Here is a 20,182-nt window from a genome sequence, read left to right on the forward strand (position 1 = left end):
CGTTCAGCATAATGAACTCAAAAAAACACACATACTTAACAGTTCTGAAAAAAATGGTCCAAGTATTATCACAGACAGAAGAAAGTTTATCCCAGTGCTCTACTGGCAGGGAAAGAAGGCAAAGTAGGGGCATTAAAAAAAGAAATCTTCCCAGGAAAAAAAAAAAGGAAACAGAAAAACCATAGCACTTCAACTTATATTATTCAATTTATCCTTGCCTATAAAAATATTAGATAGTGATATGCTGACTAGGCTTGCAGGCAATACAATGAAGCATACAAAATTATCCTTAGAAAACAGTGATAACTTTAAAGAGACTTCTCACAAGTGCTTTTCAGAACTACTGAAGCCATAGCTTTGATAAACAGAAGCCTTCTTAAGATGAAGGGGCTTCTCATATAATATCCTGCATTCTTCTCACAAGGATTGCTCTTATGCAAGTGATTTTTACTTAAAAAGCTTCCAGCTTAGCTGAATCCGTTCACAGAATGACAGCAGTTAGCACCATGAGTCACTAGGAGCAGAAAGAATAATGTTTTATTTGCTGCCTAGAGATAACTGCAAATTAAAATGAAGGAGGGGGGGAAATCAATACTCAGCATGTCACTCCTTTCCAGAGAAAAGGAAGAAATAAATCTTAAAAAGTCATCTATCAATGTAAAGTGTAACATGTTGTTACTAAGAAGACAGACTTGTTTAATTTAGAGCACCACAGAGCCAGTTTACTGTTACAATATTGTCCTTATGATCCATCACTTTCCATTCTGCTTATCTTCAGATTGCCTATGCTACCAATATTGTGTGTGGTACAAGAGAAAGGAAGAAGCAGAGGGAAATAATACTTGTTGATGGGATTTCCTTTAGTGCATTTACACAATGGAGGATGCTGCTGGAGGATTCAATAGAGAGACCGCTGAGGTCAACAGACACACAGCAACTGAATTCAGCAAGTTTTTGGATCTTGTTCTCAATACACCCATCTGCTGACCAACACACAAACGTACAGAGTTGGGCCTCTTATTTCATTAACGCACGTAGACGGAACAAACCCAAGTGCATCTTTCTGACAGAGCTGAAAATAACTACAGTCCAAAATTTCCAGCCACTGTAAATGACTTGTAACTCGAAGTATGTGGTCAAAGATGTAACTTTTTGCTTTCAAGCTGAAATTATATTTTATAATTCAGCTCTTCCCACAGTTTAATGATGCAGATTAAAACATCCTGGGCACAAAACCTGCTTTTCAACTGTGAAATGCAAGAGTAAATCATTAATTACACTAATAATGCAATTCATTAATTCCTCCAGGGCTACTATATAGCTGGTAACTGCAAAATGACTATCTTTATCTCCAGCCCTTCTTATCCACACAACTCTCACACCCCAGGAACAGTGTGGTTCAGATCTGGAAAAATACCTTTTTTTTTAACAGACAGTAAAGTATAAACAGTTAAAGAAAAACACTGAAGGACAAATTCTTCCCAGGAAGACAAAGGAGTTTGTTTCTGCTGCTTGAAATAAATCTGCAGCAAAGTAAATGCTTTCCAAGCACTGTATCTCAGAAACAGACCATGTACTCTTAAATTTTTCACTACAGGCTTAAAAATAGAACACACGTATGTAGGTTTAGTGAAACGAGTCACGTCCACAATAAGAGCACACATTTTTCCTTCTCAAGCTGGTATGGTGCTTTCAGAAAAGACATGTAGAGAAAGGGGAAATCCAAGAGCCATTAATAATATACAGCTGTCCTCTGATCATTGATTCCACTGCCGACTTATTAAAACTTTTATTTTAGGTTCTGTTTTAACACACAGTATAGATATCCCTTGGAGAGCCATCCAAAGAGCCCATCTCATTAAGCCACATTTCCAGGGTGCAGGATTAACAAGGAAGCCCGACTCTCACCGAGATAGAGCTGTACCTTTCCACGCTGTCAAAAGATGAGGGCAATTGCCTGCAATCAGCACTGAATGTGCACCGTGGGCGCTGCCAGAGGCCTGCCAATCACTTCCCCACTCTCTGAAAAACCAAGTTTCGGGGACAGTGTGCTCAGGCGGAGCACAAGCCAGGACTGTAGTCAAGTTCACCCAGAACAACAATGGGGGAGCAAAACAATCCCCCATTCTCCCATGTTATGGTTATTCAGAGCTTATGCATAATGCATCACCAGCCAACGCAGCCTCGGATTCCTTCCGCTCATTGCTGTTTCCTTAGCTCTGCTTCTTCTAATTACGAGCGGGAACGCACACACAAAAAAAAAAAAAAGTAAATTTGTAGGTTTCCTGAAGAATCCAGTGCTTTGTTGTGCACAGGTCCTGATCTTTCAGCACTTTCCTTTTTCGAACACTTTGACTTAGTTACTTCTGCTTTAGGATTCCAAGCTGCTTTTACTCATTTAATATTAAAGGCATTTAGGATTTTTTTTTGTTTACATTCATGTTTAGTGCACATTGCTGGCATTTTTGCTTAAATTGTTCATATGAAGAAAGAAAAAGCCTTTCTAATTGCTTATTAAAAGAAAGTTCCATGAAGTACAGTCTCCTCCAGATCCCAGCAACTCCAGAGTCCAGCATTCGAAGGAGTTTCCCAGAGAGGCACTGGGCACCCTGCAGGTCGGGGCACAGATGAGGGAGCAGCAAGGAGCATCCAATAATATAAAGTTAAACCAAAAAATAAGGCTACCTCGTGTGAAGCACTCTAAGCAAAGGGTCTCTAAGCCCGGCAGTGAGCCTCTTAACGTCACCACATCACCACTGGGCAGTGCATTCGAGCAGCCTTCTGTTCAATAACATTACTGTAAAAGTACATAAAAAGAAACTCCAAGGAATCACAGTCAAGCACTGGGTGCTGCAGTTTGTCTGCTCAGAAACCAGAACACACGATGCTTACACCCTAAAACAGGACAACTGTCCCATCACAACAAAACGTCTAGCGTGTATATTGATCCCAGCTCCTTCATCCAGAAATAGAACGGCAATTGCCCTGAACATCTCCCAGCCGAGACGGTCCACAGATAAAATAATAGCAGTCAAGAATGCCAATTCAGTCGGCAGATCACATATCGTGTTGGTATTTCAGTTTTAAATAGGCATCTAAGCCCACGACTCAACCGATCTCTTAATTCTGAAACCTCTTTTCTGCCCTTTTGGTTTCCACTTATTCCATGACAGAACTATCCAAAGGGAGTATAGAGTTTCCCCAACAAAGAGTAATTCACTTGGTAAGCCAGGGAAGAAATCTGACCTCCTCACCACAATCAACAATAATCGAGCCATTAGGACTCTCTGAAAGTTACTAATCACCCCCTTTACCCTTTTGATCAGATAGCGGTTTAAAACTTACCCCTCCTTCCAGGGGACTTGCTATCCACCCCAGTTCTCCCTGAACTGATCTGGAATCCAGCAAGGTAACTGCAGAAAGGTACAAATAAAAGAGATTAAATTCCAGCTGCCAAAAGGCAATATTAAAATAAATGGTTTACCTGAACGTTTCCATATGTGCGGAGCACGATCGCATCCACCTTCCACTTGAAATGAAATGTTATTTCCGAACGCGCCAGTATCTTAAAAACACTTCCAAAGTCCCTCTGAGGAATCGCACGCTCATTTCCCGGCGCACTGGAGCCGCTCCGGGGCGCGGCGGAGTCCCGGCACACCTGCGAGACGCCGGAGCGCCTCCCGGAGCGCTGCCCCGGCGCTGGGCACCGCACCGCCTGCCGCCCGGGACAGCGCGCCCGCATGCCGGCCACGGGCTCACGGTCGGTACTCTCCGAGACCCCGGGATCACGGCTAAGGCACCGAGACATCTGCCAGGGGCTCCCGGGGACACCGGCGCCCCGCGCCCACACAGCGGGACGGCCGCCGGCTTCCCCCGCGGAGCCGCCGCCGGACCGTCCCGCAGAACGGGCTGAACCGGGGCCCCGGGGAACGGCGCGGAGCCGCCGAGCGCTCCCGGGAGAACCGGTTATATGAGCCGCCCTCCGATCCGGGGCCGCCCCGGCGCCGCTGGCGGGAGCGCTGCACCCCGGCAGCCCGGCCCGGCCGGGGCAGCGGCGGCGCGGGGATAGGCGCGGGGCAGGCGGCGGCCGCTCCGCTCCGCGACACCTGTGCCGGCACCGCGGGCGGCCCCGGCAGCGCCGCTCGGGCAGGTCCGCGGCCGCCGGACGGGCAGCGACCGGCCGGGGCAGCGCGGGGCAAGCGCCGTCCCGGCGGCGAGCGGAGCGGCGAAGCGGGGAAGGGACGGGACAGCACCGCCGTCCGCCCGGGGACACCGAACTTTGCCCCCAGCGCCCCGCCGGGAGAACGCGCGGCGCGGCCGCCGGCAAGCCTCACCTTCGTTGGCGGGATAGACCCGTGAGCCGGTGACGGCGCCGCAGACGCCGACGAGGAGCGGGAGGAGGGCGCAGATCGGGACCCCGGCCATGCCGCCGCGCTCCGGCCGCGCTATCCCAGCGGAATAACTGCCTACATGGGGCGCGCGGCGCGCGCTAGACATTGCCAAGGGGGCGGGGCCCGCCCGTCCGTCAGGCGCCGCCGCCAATCGCCGCCCGCTCCGCGCCGAGCGCCCCGCCCCGCCCCGCCCCGGGGGCGCGCGGCTCGGGGAGCCGGGCCGGGCGCTGCGGGGCGCTCCGCTGGGAACGCGTGGGAGCGGCGCCCCGAGCGGGCGCACACAGCGAGCCGCCGCGGCCGGCGGGCGCTCCGCGGGGGTCTCCGACCTTAACAGTGTCCGAACTCCGAAAGATGATGGAAAAGGCGAAAAGACAAAGTTAGGAGACGCGGAGTGCCGAGGGAGCCGCGGCCGCGGAGCGGAATCGGACCTGCCCCGCGCCGAGCCCGCGGCGGCTCCGCGTCCCGGGAACGTCCCGGGAACGTCCCGGGAGCTGCCGCCGCCCCGCCCGGCCCGGCCCGGCGCCACCGTTGAGCAACAGCGCCACCTGGCGGGAGGAGAGGCCCCCACGGCGGCGGCTCCCCGGGACCGGGCAGGGACGGACAGGGATGGGCAGAGGTGTGCAGGGATGGGCAGAGATGTGCAGGGATGGGCAGTGCGTGCGGCCGCTCTCAGCGGCGCTTCCCTAGTGAGCGGCAGAGGACGGGCGCCAGCGCTCACCGCGAAGGTGCCAATCGTTCACGCTTTTGTGCACCGGGGCAGCGGCCGGGCAGGGCTGGCCGGTGGGAAAGCCAGGTTCGGAGCGATTCCCTCTGAACGCTAAGATCCATCGGGGCGTACAAAGTGGTGCACGTCCCCCTCGTCCACAGCCGTACACGGGACGCGTCCGCCGAGCCGTGCCCGGGGACACCTGTGTTGGCGGATGCCCTTAGGCTGTCTCCGGGAACCTGCGCTGTGCCGCCACAGCCCCGCTTTGCTTTGAACGCTCCGAACATCTGACTTCTTAAAAAAAAATACTCTCTAAACGCGCCTTGACAACAAAATCGTAGTTTTTAGAAGCCCGCTAAGCCTTGGATGGGTCAGGCAGCGCCCGTGGGGTGAGCAGCGTCTTTGAACAGTCCGTACTCACTCACAGAGCTGCCCGCGGACCTGTCTGTCTGTCCGTCCGGCCTGACAGGACAGCGCTGCGGGACCGGGGAAAACGGCGCAGCTCCCCCGCTGCCCGCCCCGTGATGCTCCGCCGCTGTCGGTACCGCTGCCGGAGCCTCGGGAGGTTCCAGAACCGGCGGTTCCCGCAGCGCCTCCCTCTGCGGGCGCCGAGTCCCCCGCGCTCCCGCCCGCGGCTCTTGGCGGCGGCGCTGCCTCAGTTTCCCGCAGATGCGGAGGCGGTGACAGCCCCCGGCTCCCCTGGGGGCAGCTCCCCGGCTCCCGCAGCGCCTCTCGGCACCCCCCGCACTCCCCTCGCTCCGTGCGGGACGCTGCTCCTTCCCCCGGCCGCATCCCGGCACCCCGGACTCGAGAATCGCACCCAGACTCTCCGAGGATTTTTCCCTCCGTCTGCGATAAAACGAATCCCTGCCAGAGTTAGCTGTAGTTTCCGCACAGAAGCCTTTTACAGGCTCGATTAGCTAAAAAATACTTTGAAAGCGCCTTAAAGTTTGACTAACAATTCTGTGCATCAGGAGACACGCCTGCTCAGAATCTGCTGTTTTCTCTTTAAATCACTCTACTTTACCCCAAACTCTAGTATCTGTGAAACATAATACTTACAAACACACCCTTACTGACGCTTTTTGCTTAAAACATAGAGTATCTTTCACCTGGTTTAATTTCAGGTCAAGATCTAGGAAGGATGCATTTTTTGGTTCTTAAAACTGCTGTTAAGAAGGTTTATTAACACATTATTTACAATGAGGTTCCTATTCCTGAGGCTTAGATTGTTTTCCTTAACCTTGAACATTTCTTTTGGAGCTCCCACTGGCAGAACCTTAAAGATAGCCTTGCAAAGATAGCTGGTGTGGTTTTTTTCTCTTTCCGTAGAAAATAAATCTTTTAAGCGGCTGCTTGGATAATGGGCGTTAGAAAACAGTGTAGCACAGTCAGTGCAACTGTTAAAACTTGTACTTCCTGACTTTAATTATCAGCAAGAATTCTTGGCCTAATGAGAAGGAAGAAAAGGTTTAGTGCCTTTTTATTATTTACACAGAAATATAGGCAGTCCTCAATTAAAACTATCTGAATGTTCTTTTCACATCTTTGATGCCTCTGACAGACCTACTACTAGTCAGGATAAACTTTATGGGAATGGTGAAGCATCAAAACATCTTCTTTTTTTAATTAAAGTTATTTTTGTGGCAATGCCAGAAGAGTCAGTCGTCATTAAAAATATATAAAATGCTTTGAAACCTTAAATTTTTTTCTGTAATTTAATGCAATTTTAATTTGTTTTAAAAAGTCACATAAAATAAACACAGACAATGTAAAAAAGGCCTGCAAATGTAATAAAATAAAATGTTTGCAATCCTACCAAATCTACTCTGTTTTGGCTCCAGTATGTGGGGTTTTTTTAAGAAGTCTTGCCAAAATAATCATGATTTTCTTACTTTGTGTCATTTCAACGAATCGTAAAAGCCCAGCTTGGTTTTAACAGATGCCATTGATACTTGGACTAAATCCTGTTCTTGGCTTCAGCCAGTAACTCCACCCTTCAACAAAGCATCTGACATCAAAATTTATTCCTTAAAATTTTGTTACAGCCGTTGGAGCTGTTGCATTTGTCTTACAACGCCTATTACCTGAGCAGCCTGCACTGCTGCCAGCCTGACAATTTATGTTCTTGTAACTCACTATCAGGAGTGATTTGGCTTTGATGGGAGCTGATCATGTTTGCACCATCATCAAGTTTACACCATTTAAACGGTCAATTTAATGCAGCTCAATAAAGCACAGCCAGCGTCTCTGGTATTTGTCTCAGATTTGTATTTGTCTCAGTTCCTCAGTGAAACTGTATTCACTTGCAGCAGACACTGTAATAATTATGACAGTGTGTTAAATGTTTGATCCCTGTCTGCTTCAGAGAGGTCAACCCCCGCCAAATTATTTAGAGATCAGGACTCGTGTGGTACAGACCAACAGGCACATGGACACACAAACACAGAGCCTCGGAGAAACTGTAAACCATCTTGAAATATAAGGGCTGAAATATTGTTGTGTTTTCTACTCACTGACAATTTGTTCTTATATTTTAAAGCACTGCGTATATTAGTGTCTAAATAATTAGGCATTGACACAAGGGCATTGTCTTGGATGTATCTCTGTAGTTAATACAATTTCTAACAGAACACGGAATGGATTTCAAAAGTCTCACACACATGTATGCTTAGACACACAGAGTTGCTTTATTTTTTTTCCAATCACAAACACAACATTTATAAGTTACAATAAGCCCCTGAAAGGGCTGTGATTTTGGATGAACATTCGATCCTATTTTTACTTTATCTTTTCATTCTCCATTTTTCTGTGTCCACCTACTCATGCTCGTCCATCTCCCCAGAAGCTTTTTGCTGTCAGTCAAGTGACAACCTCAGTAGGAAGCTCTGTGTGTTCATGGGCCTCCTGAGGCCCAGCACTACATTTAGATGGGGGAAAGGAAAAAAAAAATTTAAAAAAAAAAAAAAAAGGAAGAAAGAAAGCAGGGGGGAGGAAGCACAAGCTCTTCCTTTAGTATGCAATTCCACAGCCTGCAGGAAAAATTCACCCCTCTCCTCTGAAAAGCCTATTCCTACAAAAATTCAATCCTATTTACTCCACTCCCACACAACTTCCACACTACTTGGCTATTTGCAAAAGAGTGTAAAATAACCCCAGGAAGTGTAAGACTCACACACAGAGTCTCATTGTCAAAGGAAATAATGCCCCAAAGGTGCACCTTTATCAGGCTTGGCACCAGAGAGTCACTGCCGGCTCCTTCCCAGTGCTCAGATGTGCCCAGCCTTTCCCTCCCTGGATTTACTGATTCTTTTGGATCTGTGAGTATTAAACATTTGCCAGTAGATTACTTGACAAAATTTATTGCTAGCTATTTCAAAATAACAGCTTTTTATTTGATATGAGTAAGATTTCATTCCTCAGGTCATGTTTGTTTTAGATGAAGTTGCAGGCTTTAATACAAAAAGCCTTAGCGGGAGAATCTCCATGAAGGTAATATGCATTTCTATAAACATCAAGCTGGCAGAATGATTTTGTTTCAGCTGGGATTAGCAGGAGTTTTGCTGCTGACCTCAATAAGAAAAGGATCAGGTTTATAGCTCACTTGCAAATCCACTCTGCAAAAAATGTGAGCTTTAGGCACTGTAGATTATTTACACTTCCTTTTGTTAATCGTGATCATCATCACAAGATTTTCCTATTCATTACTGCCTTGATGCTGATTACAGGACCTGTGACAGTGTCTTTATTCAGAGTAGGCACACGGCGTGACTTGACAATATACAGACAGACAGATGCATAGATTTTTTTTGCCTTTTCTAACCAGCAGTGCTAAGGGAAAACTAGAGAAGCGTACGTGAAATGTAACAAGATTTTAATGACAATTGAAGTAGTATCTTTTATTACATTGGTCCTGGCAACACAACTCAAATCTCATAGTTAGTCTAAAATTTATAATATGCCATTATCAGGTCCATGAAAGGAAATCCTATCAGCAAAGCTATTTACAAATCCAGGAGTGTTTACAATATAGATTAGGTTTCCTAAAATAAATAAACATAAAAGGGCACTGGCAAAGGGTAAAATCAGTATGGATGAAGCAGTGAAATAAATGCACCAAGATGTCAGAACAGGTATTACTGCTTTCCACTGAATAAGCAGCTCAAATGTAACCAATGCAAGCTCCCACCTCTGCAGCAGAGGTGACGGCTTAGCTCACTGCAGCTCTCACCCTCAGCAAGGCCGGGGGCAAGCAGGGACCCGCAGGTTTTTCCTGTGAAAGTGTGACCAATAAACCAGAGCAAATAACTGTATAAAGCTGCAGTGCACAGATGCTTGGCAACCTGGAGAGGAATGTGCTTGCCCACGTTTCACCGAAAGGTTATTTAGAGCCGTGGAGGTTAACAGACACCTTAATTATTACAAACCGCTTTCGAATATCTCGGTGTTTGTACTGCCTGTCCTCAGCAGCTGTGCTTCTTACTCAGTCGGGATCACTGGGGAGTGGCGTCAGCTTCCAGAAATGAGAAGTTGGTGGGATGAGGATGCCGGGCTGGCGCAGGAGCGGTGCCGGTGGGGGCAGAGCCGTGGCAGGGCCGGGGCCACCAGCCAGAGGGGACGTGCAGGGGCAGCATCCTCCGAAGGGTTCCTCGGAGCCCGTGCCGTGAATAATGGAACAAATGGCAGCCAAAGGGCTTCCAGAGAGAGGGGGGAATCTGCCTGCAGCAGCTGCGAGGAGCCTTAGCTGGAGTGGGAAGGTAAAGACAAAACTACAAACTGCATCCAGACTTCCTTAAGAGCACCCGCCCATTTTTCTGCTCTGGGAAAAAGAATCAGTCAGGCAGACTTGGATTTTCTCTGCCAAGAATAGGGTCACAGTTTAAAATTCTGAACAAGATTCTGGCCTGTTCTAAAGTAAAGCTGAACTTTACCAGCAGCTTAGCTACTAAGCTTTAATATGTAGGCAGAATTGGACCCTTCATGTGAAAACAGAATAAATTTATAATTAATAGAAATTAAAACAAAGTGTTTCCCAGACTTTTTTTTCATACTGGGATTTTTGGTTTCCTGCCATAATTTACTGCAGGTATTATTAAAAAAAAAAATAAAACATTACTTTAATTGCACCAGTAAAAGTTCAGTATAAACAATGATAATTTTTGTGCAAAAATCTTTGAATTGTCTTTTCTGTAAAACTGTCAAAAGAATAGAGTGTCAGAGCTCTAATTCATTTTTATTCTGTGTGTTCAGAGACAGCGATCTTTTCAGAGATTATTTATGCAATGATGGTACCAATCAAACTGCACCAGAGACAGGTTCCCTACAGAGCACTGAAGCTTTCTGGCACTTCTAATAGAGTGTAAATCCTAATTAACTCAGATTAAACCATCCTATCTGAGATGGTCCTCACATCATTATGAACAAAATATTTGCAACCATATAGAAGAAAACTGCGTAAAGTAAGAAAAAATACCAACCCCTCCTTCTTTTTTAATGTATGCTATTTTTAATAGTAGGGCAGACTCTTTGTCCTTCTTTACAATTAAATAAAAAATCATTGCTTTTTGTTCCAAAAAGTGGCAAGTATTTGTACATTTTTTTTTCTATGCATGCAGGCATGACTCATACATTCACAGGACAGGAGAAAGGTTAATTTTGTGAGTTTACCTCTGGGAGAAGGGCTCTGCTCCCAGTTCTGCACAGACCTCCCGAAACAGCCAGTGCGGCAACACTTTTGAAGCTGGATGTATGTGGCTGCCCATGTAAAAACAGTGATGCTAAATGAACATAAAGTCAGAGACATCTGCAGGCTTCTAGTGCCTGTTGTGCCACTTTTGCCAAGAACACGGAGAGGTGCAGTTCCTTGTGGTAACATCCGTAAGGAAGTGTGGAACTTGTGGTCTAGAGTAATTAATGGTCTAGAGTAACTAATGGTCTAGAGCCTTTAAGTAATGGTGAGCTTATTGAGAACCTGAAGCGTTGCCTGTGTTTCTCTGTCCTGATTTCAGATTACCTGCAGACACAAAAGAATGGTTGTTTGTTAGCCAAGAAACTACTTGTCCTGTTTCAGGGAACCACTAACTGGAAGAAGTGAGCATATGTACGTGTGTGTGCTCTAGTTCAGTATTTACACTGATTTTTTAGCAGAATTACTGCAAATTCTGGATTAACTTCATGTAAGCAAAATAGTAGGCACAGAGATGAAAAACTGCAAGGACAATGGAAAAACAAACAAACAAACAAACAACCATCTTTAGCTTTTATATTGGAAATGTGGCAGCCATTATTTTCCTCAGTGCTGTCACTGATATTGGAAGAGTTCAGAGAATAAGGTGGTTTGTTGTGCTGGGCAATGCTGCCAGAGTATTTCCTTGTTCTCTTTTTATTTATACCCATCTGATGGGTCTTGTCATGCACTGACATATTCTTGTACAGCTTTTAGCACAACCAGACCTCAAATCCACTCTGAAGGAGCTGAACATCACTGTTGCATTAGAACAAAAGATGGTCACAGGTTTTACACCTGCATTACACATTTCACAGGCATGAACCTCATTTTAAGAATTTTTAAATTTCTGACATGTAAATTAGTTCCTCCTATTTCCTACACCAAAGGCACCATGAACAATTTTTCTCCAGCTGCAAACACTCTTTGTGTGTCCCAGTTCCCTCTGACCTTTCCTTCAGCAGTAACATCTCATTCCTTGAATGGAAGTCAGACCCAAACCCTGAACTTATTTTCTTGCACACAGATCGGTAACAGCAATAAAGTGAAGGGACACATCTCCCTGAATTCTACCTTAAAAGCCAGATTTCCATTAGAAATTACTCACTGGTGTTTTACTGAGACAGTTGATTGTGAGACTTTCCTAACATGTGTACAGTTGATATTTGCAATGATATTTTTTCCCAAAGAAGTCCTCTTGCAGTATTCTGAGGCAAAGAGCAAAAATATTAAGTTTGGGGAGAAATGTGCAGCCACTACAGCTTTTACAGACACAAAAATGCCACCCCTTCAGCTACCTCCCGTGCCCACTCACCATTACTAATCCTTATTCACACAACCACACTGGCCACAGTTTCCAATGCAGACCAAAATTAGTAGTGGAAAACTTGCTTGCCTTGCTTGAACAATGGGTTCAATTCTAAGACAGAGTGTGACTAACTATTTGCCTTGACCCATTGTGATCCCTTGTCCCCCATTTCCAGGGCTTGCACGGGACCAGGAAAACCGCAAACAGTCATTTGCAGTGGGTTGGAAACAAAAGGAAAGGATTCTTGGTCATTTTTTTGTCCTCTCACTTCTGCACAAAAGGAACACCCATAGCAAAATTTATGGGTTTTCTTCCCTTGATTACGATCTGAAACTTATATCAAAATATATCTTTGGGAGAAATCAAGTAAAAGAAAATATAGATTTGTTTGAGTTTCACACACATCCACACCCCATTCCAAAATATCCAAAAATACCAGCAAGATAATCAAACAAAGGGCTGTAAAAGTAAAACAGATTCCCAGTGGTGACATCTGTTAGTATAAGGATTATTCAAACATCTCTAGAGTTTTCCAAAGAAATGCCAGGATGGCTTCCTACCAAAAGGCAACTCACTCTAATATCCTCCTTAGCTAATCTACATACAAACCATGTTTCTGTATTTTGTTGGCACTAGAAAACCCACATTTGTCTTGACATGGAACTAAAAAGCAATTCAAAGGGAATCTGAAAGTGTATTACTGGGGAATCAGCTTAAACTGACCTTGGGATTAGAGAATTATCTTTTTGTGAAGCTAAGCACAATTGTCAATGCATGGTTTGGTAAGAAATACATTTCTCCTGAAAGCAACTTTATCATCTAGTGCAAGACAGTTTCAATTTAAGAGGACACCAGCATAATAAGGTGATCTGTAAAGAAATGTTTTCAGTCTATTATTGATGATTTTTTTTTTACCAATGAACACAAACAGGCATGCAAATGTGCAAAACCTGAATAAACATGCTGCAAAGCATGTGGATGGAAGGAAAAACCAGAAGGACCCACTAGAAACTGTGCTGTAAACAGAACCAGAGGCCATAAAGCTGCTCCAGAGTTGTCCCAGACACGGCATTCTCCATTCTCCTCAGACTTCTCAGGTGGCAGATGCAGACCACCTACACATAGAGCCTCTTGGAGAGAGCTCTGAGCAAGCTGCGGCACCACTCCCTTTGTACCAGTGTCAGAAGTCCCACAGCAGTGGAACTGCCCCAGAAATGACTTGAAGTGTGATGCCAGCAGCTCCACACCCCACGTGGAAATACCTGATGGCTTTGTCACCCTGGGAAGTTCCTAGAGCTCATAAACTGATGAATTAATTTTACCTGAGGATTGCAACAATATTTATAGCATTGAGAATGAATCCATCAGAACTTGAAGTTTTCAAAGCTTGAGCAAAGAAACTTAATTTGGGAGACATTTGCCAATACACCAATGAAATCAAATATAAGAAGACAGCATTTAGCCGGATTCCAATGCATGATGTTTTTGAGTGCTAATGATTTTTTTTTCTCCTTTAATTAAAATTCCCTTTAAAGTGTTCTCTAAATAAAACATTGCTTAAAATGCATCTGCTTCAGAGTCTATCACTCACACTAAGCTTTCAGAAAAAAAATTGTCACAACTTAAAAGGCACTATAGGATATTTAGACTAGAGTTATCTCACATGTTCTCTGGCTGCTCTGTTATTTGAGCTCTAAATGTTAAACACGTGAAAGCAACATAAAAGGATCTTCCCTTTAAAGCACATTTTCCAAATTCTCTCTATCTGTTATTTAGAACCCCATAAAGATCTGTGTGTGTCTACCCATCTGCAACCACATTTATTTTTGCATGTTTTTGAGTGCATATCTCTCAGTGTCATAAGGTCTTCATAAATAAATCAACCTACTTAGATCTGTATGCTTTGAATAACAAGTCAGCCACCAGCAGATGGATACATTTTTAATTAGGTAAGCAGTCAATGCCTGTTGGTTTGAAAACTCTCTTGTTTCTCTTAAAAAGACGGAAACTAACCAAATTAAATCCAAAATTGCAGTGGGACAGCATAGTGGTTTTAATCTGCATGTAGCTGCAAATCAGCTTAGGTTCCAGCCTGCGAGACAGCTTGAACAAATGCAATATTTTATATCAAGCAAACCTCAAAGTGAAATATTTAAGGATCTTGCAAGAATACATTGTAAACAGTATGTATTTTTCAATACCACATGCGGTTACTTATGCAATCTTCTCACTTGAGCAAGACTCTCTGATCTTAATTCATTTACTGTGTTGCCTTTGCAATCTCTCAAGCAAAATATTTTTAAGCAGCAACTTTTAATTTACATAATCAGACATACTTCCCCAAATAACATGGAAGAAACTCAGCATTAACAACATCTTGTACTGCTTAAATAATCCATGAAAAGAAACTTCATCAGTTCCAGTTAACTTCTTCCCACAAAAAAAGTTTTCAGTTTTGGACTGGGATCAAAATTTATCTTGACAGATCTACTTCTACTTCCAGGGCAGGAGTGAGGGCTGGCCCATGGCAGAGAGTCCCAAAGGAGACTTCTATGTACCAAGGACTTCCAGGGCACCTTGCTGCCTGCAGGCAATGGGTCAGCCCAGAGCCACCTCTCCCACTGTCCCCACCTCGCCCATCCCTGATATGTTCTCCCCTTTGGTTCCCATTAACCAAAATAAGGCCTTTTGTGTCTGTTTAGTTCTTTCTTCCATAAGAGTTTGGAAGTTTTCCTGTAGTTTCCCAAGCATCTTCTGTCACTCTTTTGAACTGGTGAAACGAATCAAAGGAAACAGTTCTCAGCCCAGGAGGACAGCAGAGCTGGCAACAGGTTGTGGCTTCAGGGGGTGTGAGGAGACACCACGGCACCTCTGCCTGCCCAGACGGCACTGGCACTCCCACTGCTCCTTTGCAGACAGAACAATGACCAAGAGACAATGTTATCCCACACAAAATTACACCTGTCTCATTGTGACCAGGCAGTGCAGACGATTGTCCTTGGAACAAAAGGGCTGCTCTGGCAGTAGGAGAGCCAGGGTTCCCCATGGGCAAGCAACTGCCTCCTGCTTGTCTGAAACCACCCTGCACCACATTTGCCCTGCACACTGACCCCAGCGTGCAGCTGCTCCCTACACAACACCCAAAACTGTCAAAAGAATTTCAGGGGCCAACATGAGGGTCTTATGCTGGTACTGAGGCGACGAAATAAATTCTTCTTGATCCTTATTCAGTTTTATGCTTACAAAAAGGAATAAAATTCACAGAGTAGAGAAAATCTCCAGACATAAAATCTGATACTTAAACAAAACAGCTTAAAAGTAAATGGGCCAGGTTTAATCTTTGATGTCACTTCCTTGGATTTCATGATACAACACCTGAAGTGAATTTTTTCCATTTTACTGCAGCGCGTTTTTTCCTGCTTAAGCTTATGGTAAAATAATAACCAAGTTTCCCATATGTTAAATAGTAAAATTCAGTTCTATCATTTCTTTCTATACCTTTACCGTTCTCTTCAGTTGACTAAATGGAAAATACTGGATCTCTGGAGCAGGCTGGAAAAGAAATAAAGGTCTGACTCTCATCCTACTTTTATGGGGATTGTGCTGATATAATTGTACTGATTTCTAGGAAATTGCTTCAGATTTGTGCCATTAGTTAGATCAGAATCTAGATGTCAGTGCACCTTGAAAATACCCAGCTCTGCAAAAATATTCTGGATTACTCTGGGTTTTACATCCTGAAGTCTAATTGCACTGTGTAAAATAACATTTATTAAAGATCAGATATGAAATGTAAAGATGGAAATTATTTGAAACTTTAGGATGTAATATTTGCCCACTGATCTACATGGGCCATTATGCTAAAAAAATGTAGTAGTACAGGAAATAAAATTTCTCTTATATGTGGCATGACTTTATATTCTTAGTTGAAATGAAAATACTGCAAGATGGAGAATATTAGTAGGGCACACAGAGGCCAACTTGTATTGTTTAGAAAATCTTTTTAGCTGATGGCTCCTGTTCTGTGCTACAATTTTCCTTGTGCCTAGTCTGAGATATGTGTCCTAGCTCACTATTGAGAGGGAAGGAAAATGCTGTAATTTAACAGTTGCTGCTGATGAGACCTCACCATATTTATTTGAAAAAGCAGAAAATTACACCGGGCTATGCAGAGCCCTACTGCTCCCATGTACAGCACCAGTGCTGAACAACTCAAGCGCAGGTCTTGGAGCTCTGTAGGCTGGAAGGCAGGTGAAGGAAAGGGGCTATGTGCCCATTGGTGAGCTGTGGGGCTGAGGGCTGACAAAAATGGGATGAAAACACCCTTGCTGTATTTCAGCTCTAAATGAGCAAATTAAAGATCAATACAACTAAGTGAAGGATAATTTGAGTCCTATGCATTCAAGTATTTTTGTACTGGGACCTGGAGCCTTGTGCTCAGACTGCCCTACAGACCATCCAAATAGCATCACTCTGACTCAGAGGAATAGACCTCATTAGATAACCACCACAGTCTTTGTTTTACCACTTTGTTCAGTTTCTTGGAAGGAGCTAGGCAGCCAAAATGTCATGAGATTTTTTATGGGCAACAGCAGAAAGATGGAGCCTTTCTATTGAAATCAAGGGATTTATGATTTACATTGATCTGATGATCAATATCAGAATAAATTAAAGGAGAATTATGCTTGTTCTATATAACAGGAGTTCCAGACCAGTGTTTTGAACCATAAGAAGAGTTGGTGTAAATTTCAATATTTTTTGTGCTTGTCCTTCAATCCTGTTCTAGACTCCTCTCCCAGAGTCTCTTAAGTAATAGTGCATAAAACCCTAAAGAATACAATACTATTGCTCAATTTTGTCTGCTTTTCATTAACATTTATATGAGTTTATGCCATGCCTTTTGCTGTTTTCCAGCTGATAAATGTTTTTTTTTAATATTGCTCACAGATCATTTTGCTTATAATCAAGGGAGAGAAATTAAGTTTGACATCTGAGAGCTTTAGGCAAAAATGTCAAGCGTGGACCAGATGACCACATGAGAGCTGCAGCCTCTCTTTGTGCCCCAGATTAGCTGGTATTGTTTTGATGCTGCTGCAGTGGAGCAACAGAACTAACGTAATTATGAGATCAAGCAACATCTGGCGGGTTTGGCACCCAGCTCACAATCGGTTGTTGGCTCGGGTCACGGGATGAATGCGCCCCAAGCGCACGTTAGGGTGCGCAATCATAAAGCTGCATTAGCCTGTACGGGGCAGCCCGGCATTCTCGGCCTTCATCACCTCACAAAATTGATGGCCCACAAAGGAGCAGTGGCACAACACACAAAAGTGATGATGCCAGAGAGGCTGATGCGCTGCGGGCGGTATTTGACATCTCCTGGCTGTGGGCTCTTGTGTGTTGTGATTTATGTCACCCTAATGATTGATTACTTTCAGATCATTCCCATTCTACCATATCTCTGAGAATTTCCCTCTTCTTCAAACATCTTTTTGTTCCACCAGCCCTAGGCTGCAGATGGCATCAACCCACACATCTCCATTGTTTGAAGCCTGCAAGAACTCCGCCATTCTTTGGGGGAATGCTCTTAGTTGAGTAGCTAATGTCCAATTAAGTCCTGAAACTGTGGCTGTGGGCACTTTAACCTTTTTATTTCCTTGCTCTCTTAGGAATTTCATTGCCCATGACAGCTGCAACTCAACAATACCTAAGAAAGTCATCAAGAAAGAAAATCAGAAGGAGACACATTTTTAAGGTTATGGAAAAGTGCTTCAAGTGATGGCTACAGCTGCATCTGTCACACCTCCGTAAAGGTTCTTCTGATCATGTTTCACAAAGTGAATTATCATCTCTGGCATGCAGCATTACGGCAGACTCTGTGTGAAGACAACAGGCTAAAGCTCCTGCATGCCAGGAAGCCAAAAATGCCTCTGGGATGCTTATGCAAATCATTAGTTTTCTCTGATATCTCAACCATCCTGTGTGACACATAAAATATCAATGACTCAATATTCAAATGATGGAAAAATACAAGAATTCAGTGTATCAAGAAAACATTGAATTTTAAAAAGTCTTTTTAATTTTGGCAAACCTAATAGGGCAGAGTGTCAGGGGAATTAGTACAATGGATACTAAAAATCTTAACTTCTTCAAATCACAGCAAGCAACTACAACAGACTTTATTAGTTTGTATTTCCCCCTTTGTTAGAAAGCAACACCACCAAAAAGAAAATATTTGTAACTATTTCAGTCACTGACAAGAAGATATTCAAAAGAACTTCAAGTTTCCACAGGCGGCTTTTCCTGTCACTGTGTACATGCAGTATTGCTGCCCAGTGCTGTCTGGAGCTCTGTGTACTCTCTTTCTCTCCCGGAAGCCCTGGCACACAGAAAGGGATATATCGCAACTCCCAGGAAATCCTTCCAGCTTCATGTTCTTCAAATACCAGCAAACACCATTAGTCAGATACAATACCAAGAAGTAACAGAAAGAGCTTTGCTTTTTGTCCCTCAAAGCACAGTCTAATTTGGGGTTTAGGTAGGACGTAAGAAAGTCCATAACACACTTCATTTATCAACAAATCTGTGGAGGGATCAGCTCCTCTATACACCTAGTCAGGATTCAAGCCACAGGGCACTCTGAAGCCCATCAGTTTCAGATGGAATTGGGCTCCTGGCTGACAAGCACCACTGGCACTGTATGTCTAATGCAGAATTTCCTACCTTCTGTCAAAAGCCAGTGAAAACTCTCAGGTGGACTGGGAAGGTGTGGTGGTAACAGACAAAATACTCAAAGGACTCGCACTGTGCCAAAAGGGGGGGAAAATACCAATGAAAGTGGGTAATAGCAATAGGTCAGCTTGTGCTGGCCAAAGTTACAACTGACTGCACTTTTTCTTAAAAACAAAATGATCTTAAACTATGGCATTTAATAGTTCCATGGACAGAGGTAATTTCTCCTCCAGTGCTGCTCATCTCTTGCTTTGTTTAATTTTTGTACAGGTAACAAGGGATGCAAGATATCTGTCGATGGTTCCAAGCCTGGATGTGTCCTCGGAGTGAAGATCAGAAGCACTGATCTGTGTTTTCCTTTCTTTTTTTTTCTTTTTTTTTTTTTTTAAATAAGTATCTGAGGAGTTCCTGCGAAAGCATTTAATGTAACTAGGTCACAAAGAATGAAAGCTGTCCTTGGGCAGCCTTTGAACAGGCACAAATATGTTTTCCTCTTTATTTCTTTTTTAGCAAAGTAGAAAACATAAGCCCCTTTCCATAAGCTTTATTTCATTTTTAACTGGCTCTGCAACTCCTGAGAACCCATAAACAGTGGTGAATGTAATTCAAATAGTCTTCGATACACACACTCCAGGTCTGATTCCCATTTAAACTAAGGTTTGCATTATCTTAACACCCACTGTAAAACCGTTTTCTTTGCTGGAACTGCAAGGAAGGGTTTCATTTTAGGCAGAGGGCAGATCAAAATATTTTGACACTTCCAGTTCAAACAGGAGGCCCCGTGCTGCAGGGACAGCACTGCCACCACAGAACAAGGGCCTGACCTGTACTGATCCTGTACTGATACCCAGCTCTCATTGGTTTAATTTACTCATATGCTGTGGATGTGTAGAACTTTTCAGATGCAAGAAAGGACAGCAAATGTGTTTTTGACAGAGGGCAGATGAGCGCTGACAATGGTGAGTGATCCCCATCCTGGTTCCCTTTGCAGGGGTGGGACAAGCCCACAGTGTCCCATAACATGCTTTTTACTGCTTTGGGGCACAGTGATCTTAATCTTTCAATTTAGATATATTCAATATAACCTGGGTGTACTGAGTAAAAAAAAAAAAAAAATTAAAAAGGGATATATATTTGGAGAGCTGAGAGCGTATCTATGGCTTTCTTTTGCCATACTGCCTTTAAGCTGCCTTGTGATCCCCTGGTGACTGCCCACAGTTGCCATGAGCTACAGCAGCTCTCAGGTAAGAATAAATTATTTGAGCTGACTGAATACTTGCATAGCAGGGTGAGGTGACAGGAAAGAGAGTTTCTCTTCAGTC

The 20,182-nt window shown here is 44.2% G+C and overlaps 1 protein-coding gene and 1 long non-coding RNA gene across 2 annotated transcripts in view; both read right to left on the reverse strand.

Moving 5' to 3' along the window:
* Window positions 1-4,466, reverse strand: part of EPHA4 (EPH receptor A4) — a 104,390-nt gene extending 99,924 nt beyond the window's left edge. Inside the window, exons 1-2 of the mRNA XM_066193146.1 lie at window positions 4,335-4,466; window positions 3,346-3,413 (exon numbers count right to left, since the gene is read on the reverse strand). Of these exons, the coding sequence (XP_066049243.1) occupies window positions 3,346-3,413; window positions 4,335-4,425 (159 nt within the window). The 5' untranslated portion in view covers window positions 4,426-4,466. The remainder of the gene's footprint in view (window positions 1-3,345; window positions 3,414-4,334) is intronic.
* Window positions 4,467-11,036: 6,570 nt separating this feature from the next.
* Window positions 11,037-20,182, reverse strand: part of LOC136294993 (uncharacterized) — a 43,803-nt gene continuing 34,657 nt past the window's right edge. The window contains exons 2-3 of the long non-coding RNA XR_010722575.1: window positions 11,931-12,030; window positions 11,037-11,110 (exon numbers count right to left, since the gene is read on the reverse strand). This is a non-coding gene — a long non-coding RNA (uncharacterized lncRNA). The remainder of the gene's footprint in view (window positions 11,111-11,930; window positions 12,031-20,182) is intronic.

Source organism: Chamaea fasciata, unplaced genomic scaffold, assembly GCF_029207755.1.
Source record: "Chamaea fasciata isolate MVZ Bird 193981 ecotype frontalis unplaced genomic scaffold, bChaFas1.0.hap1 SCAF_11, whole genome shotgun sequence".
NCBI classification, from domain to species: Eukaryota; Metazoa; Chordata; class Aves; order Passeriformes; family Sylviidae; genus Chamaea; species Chamaea fasciata.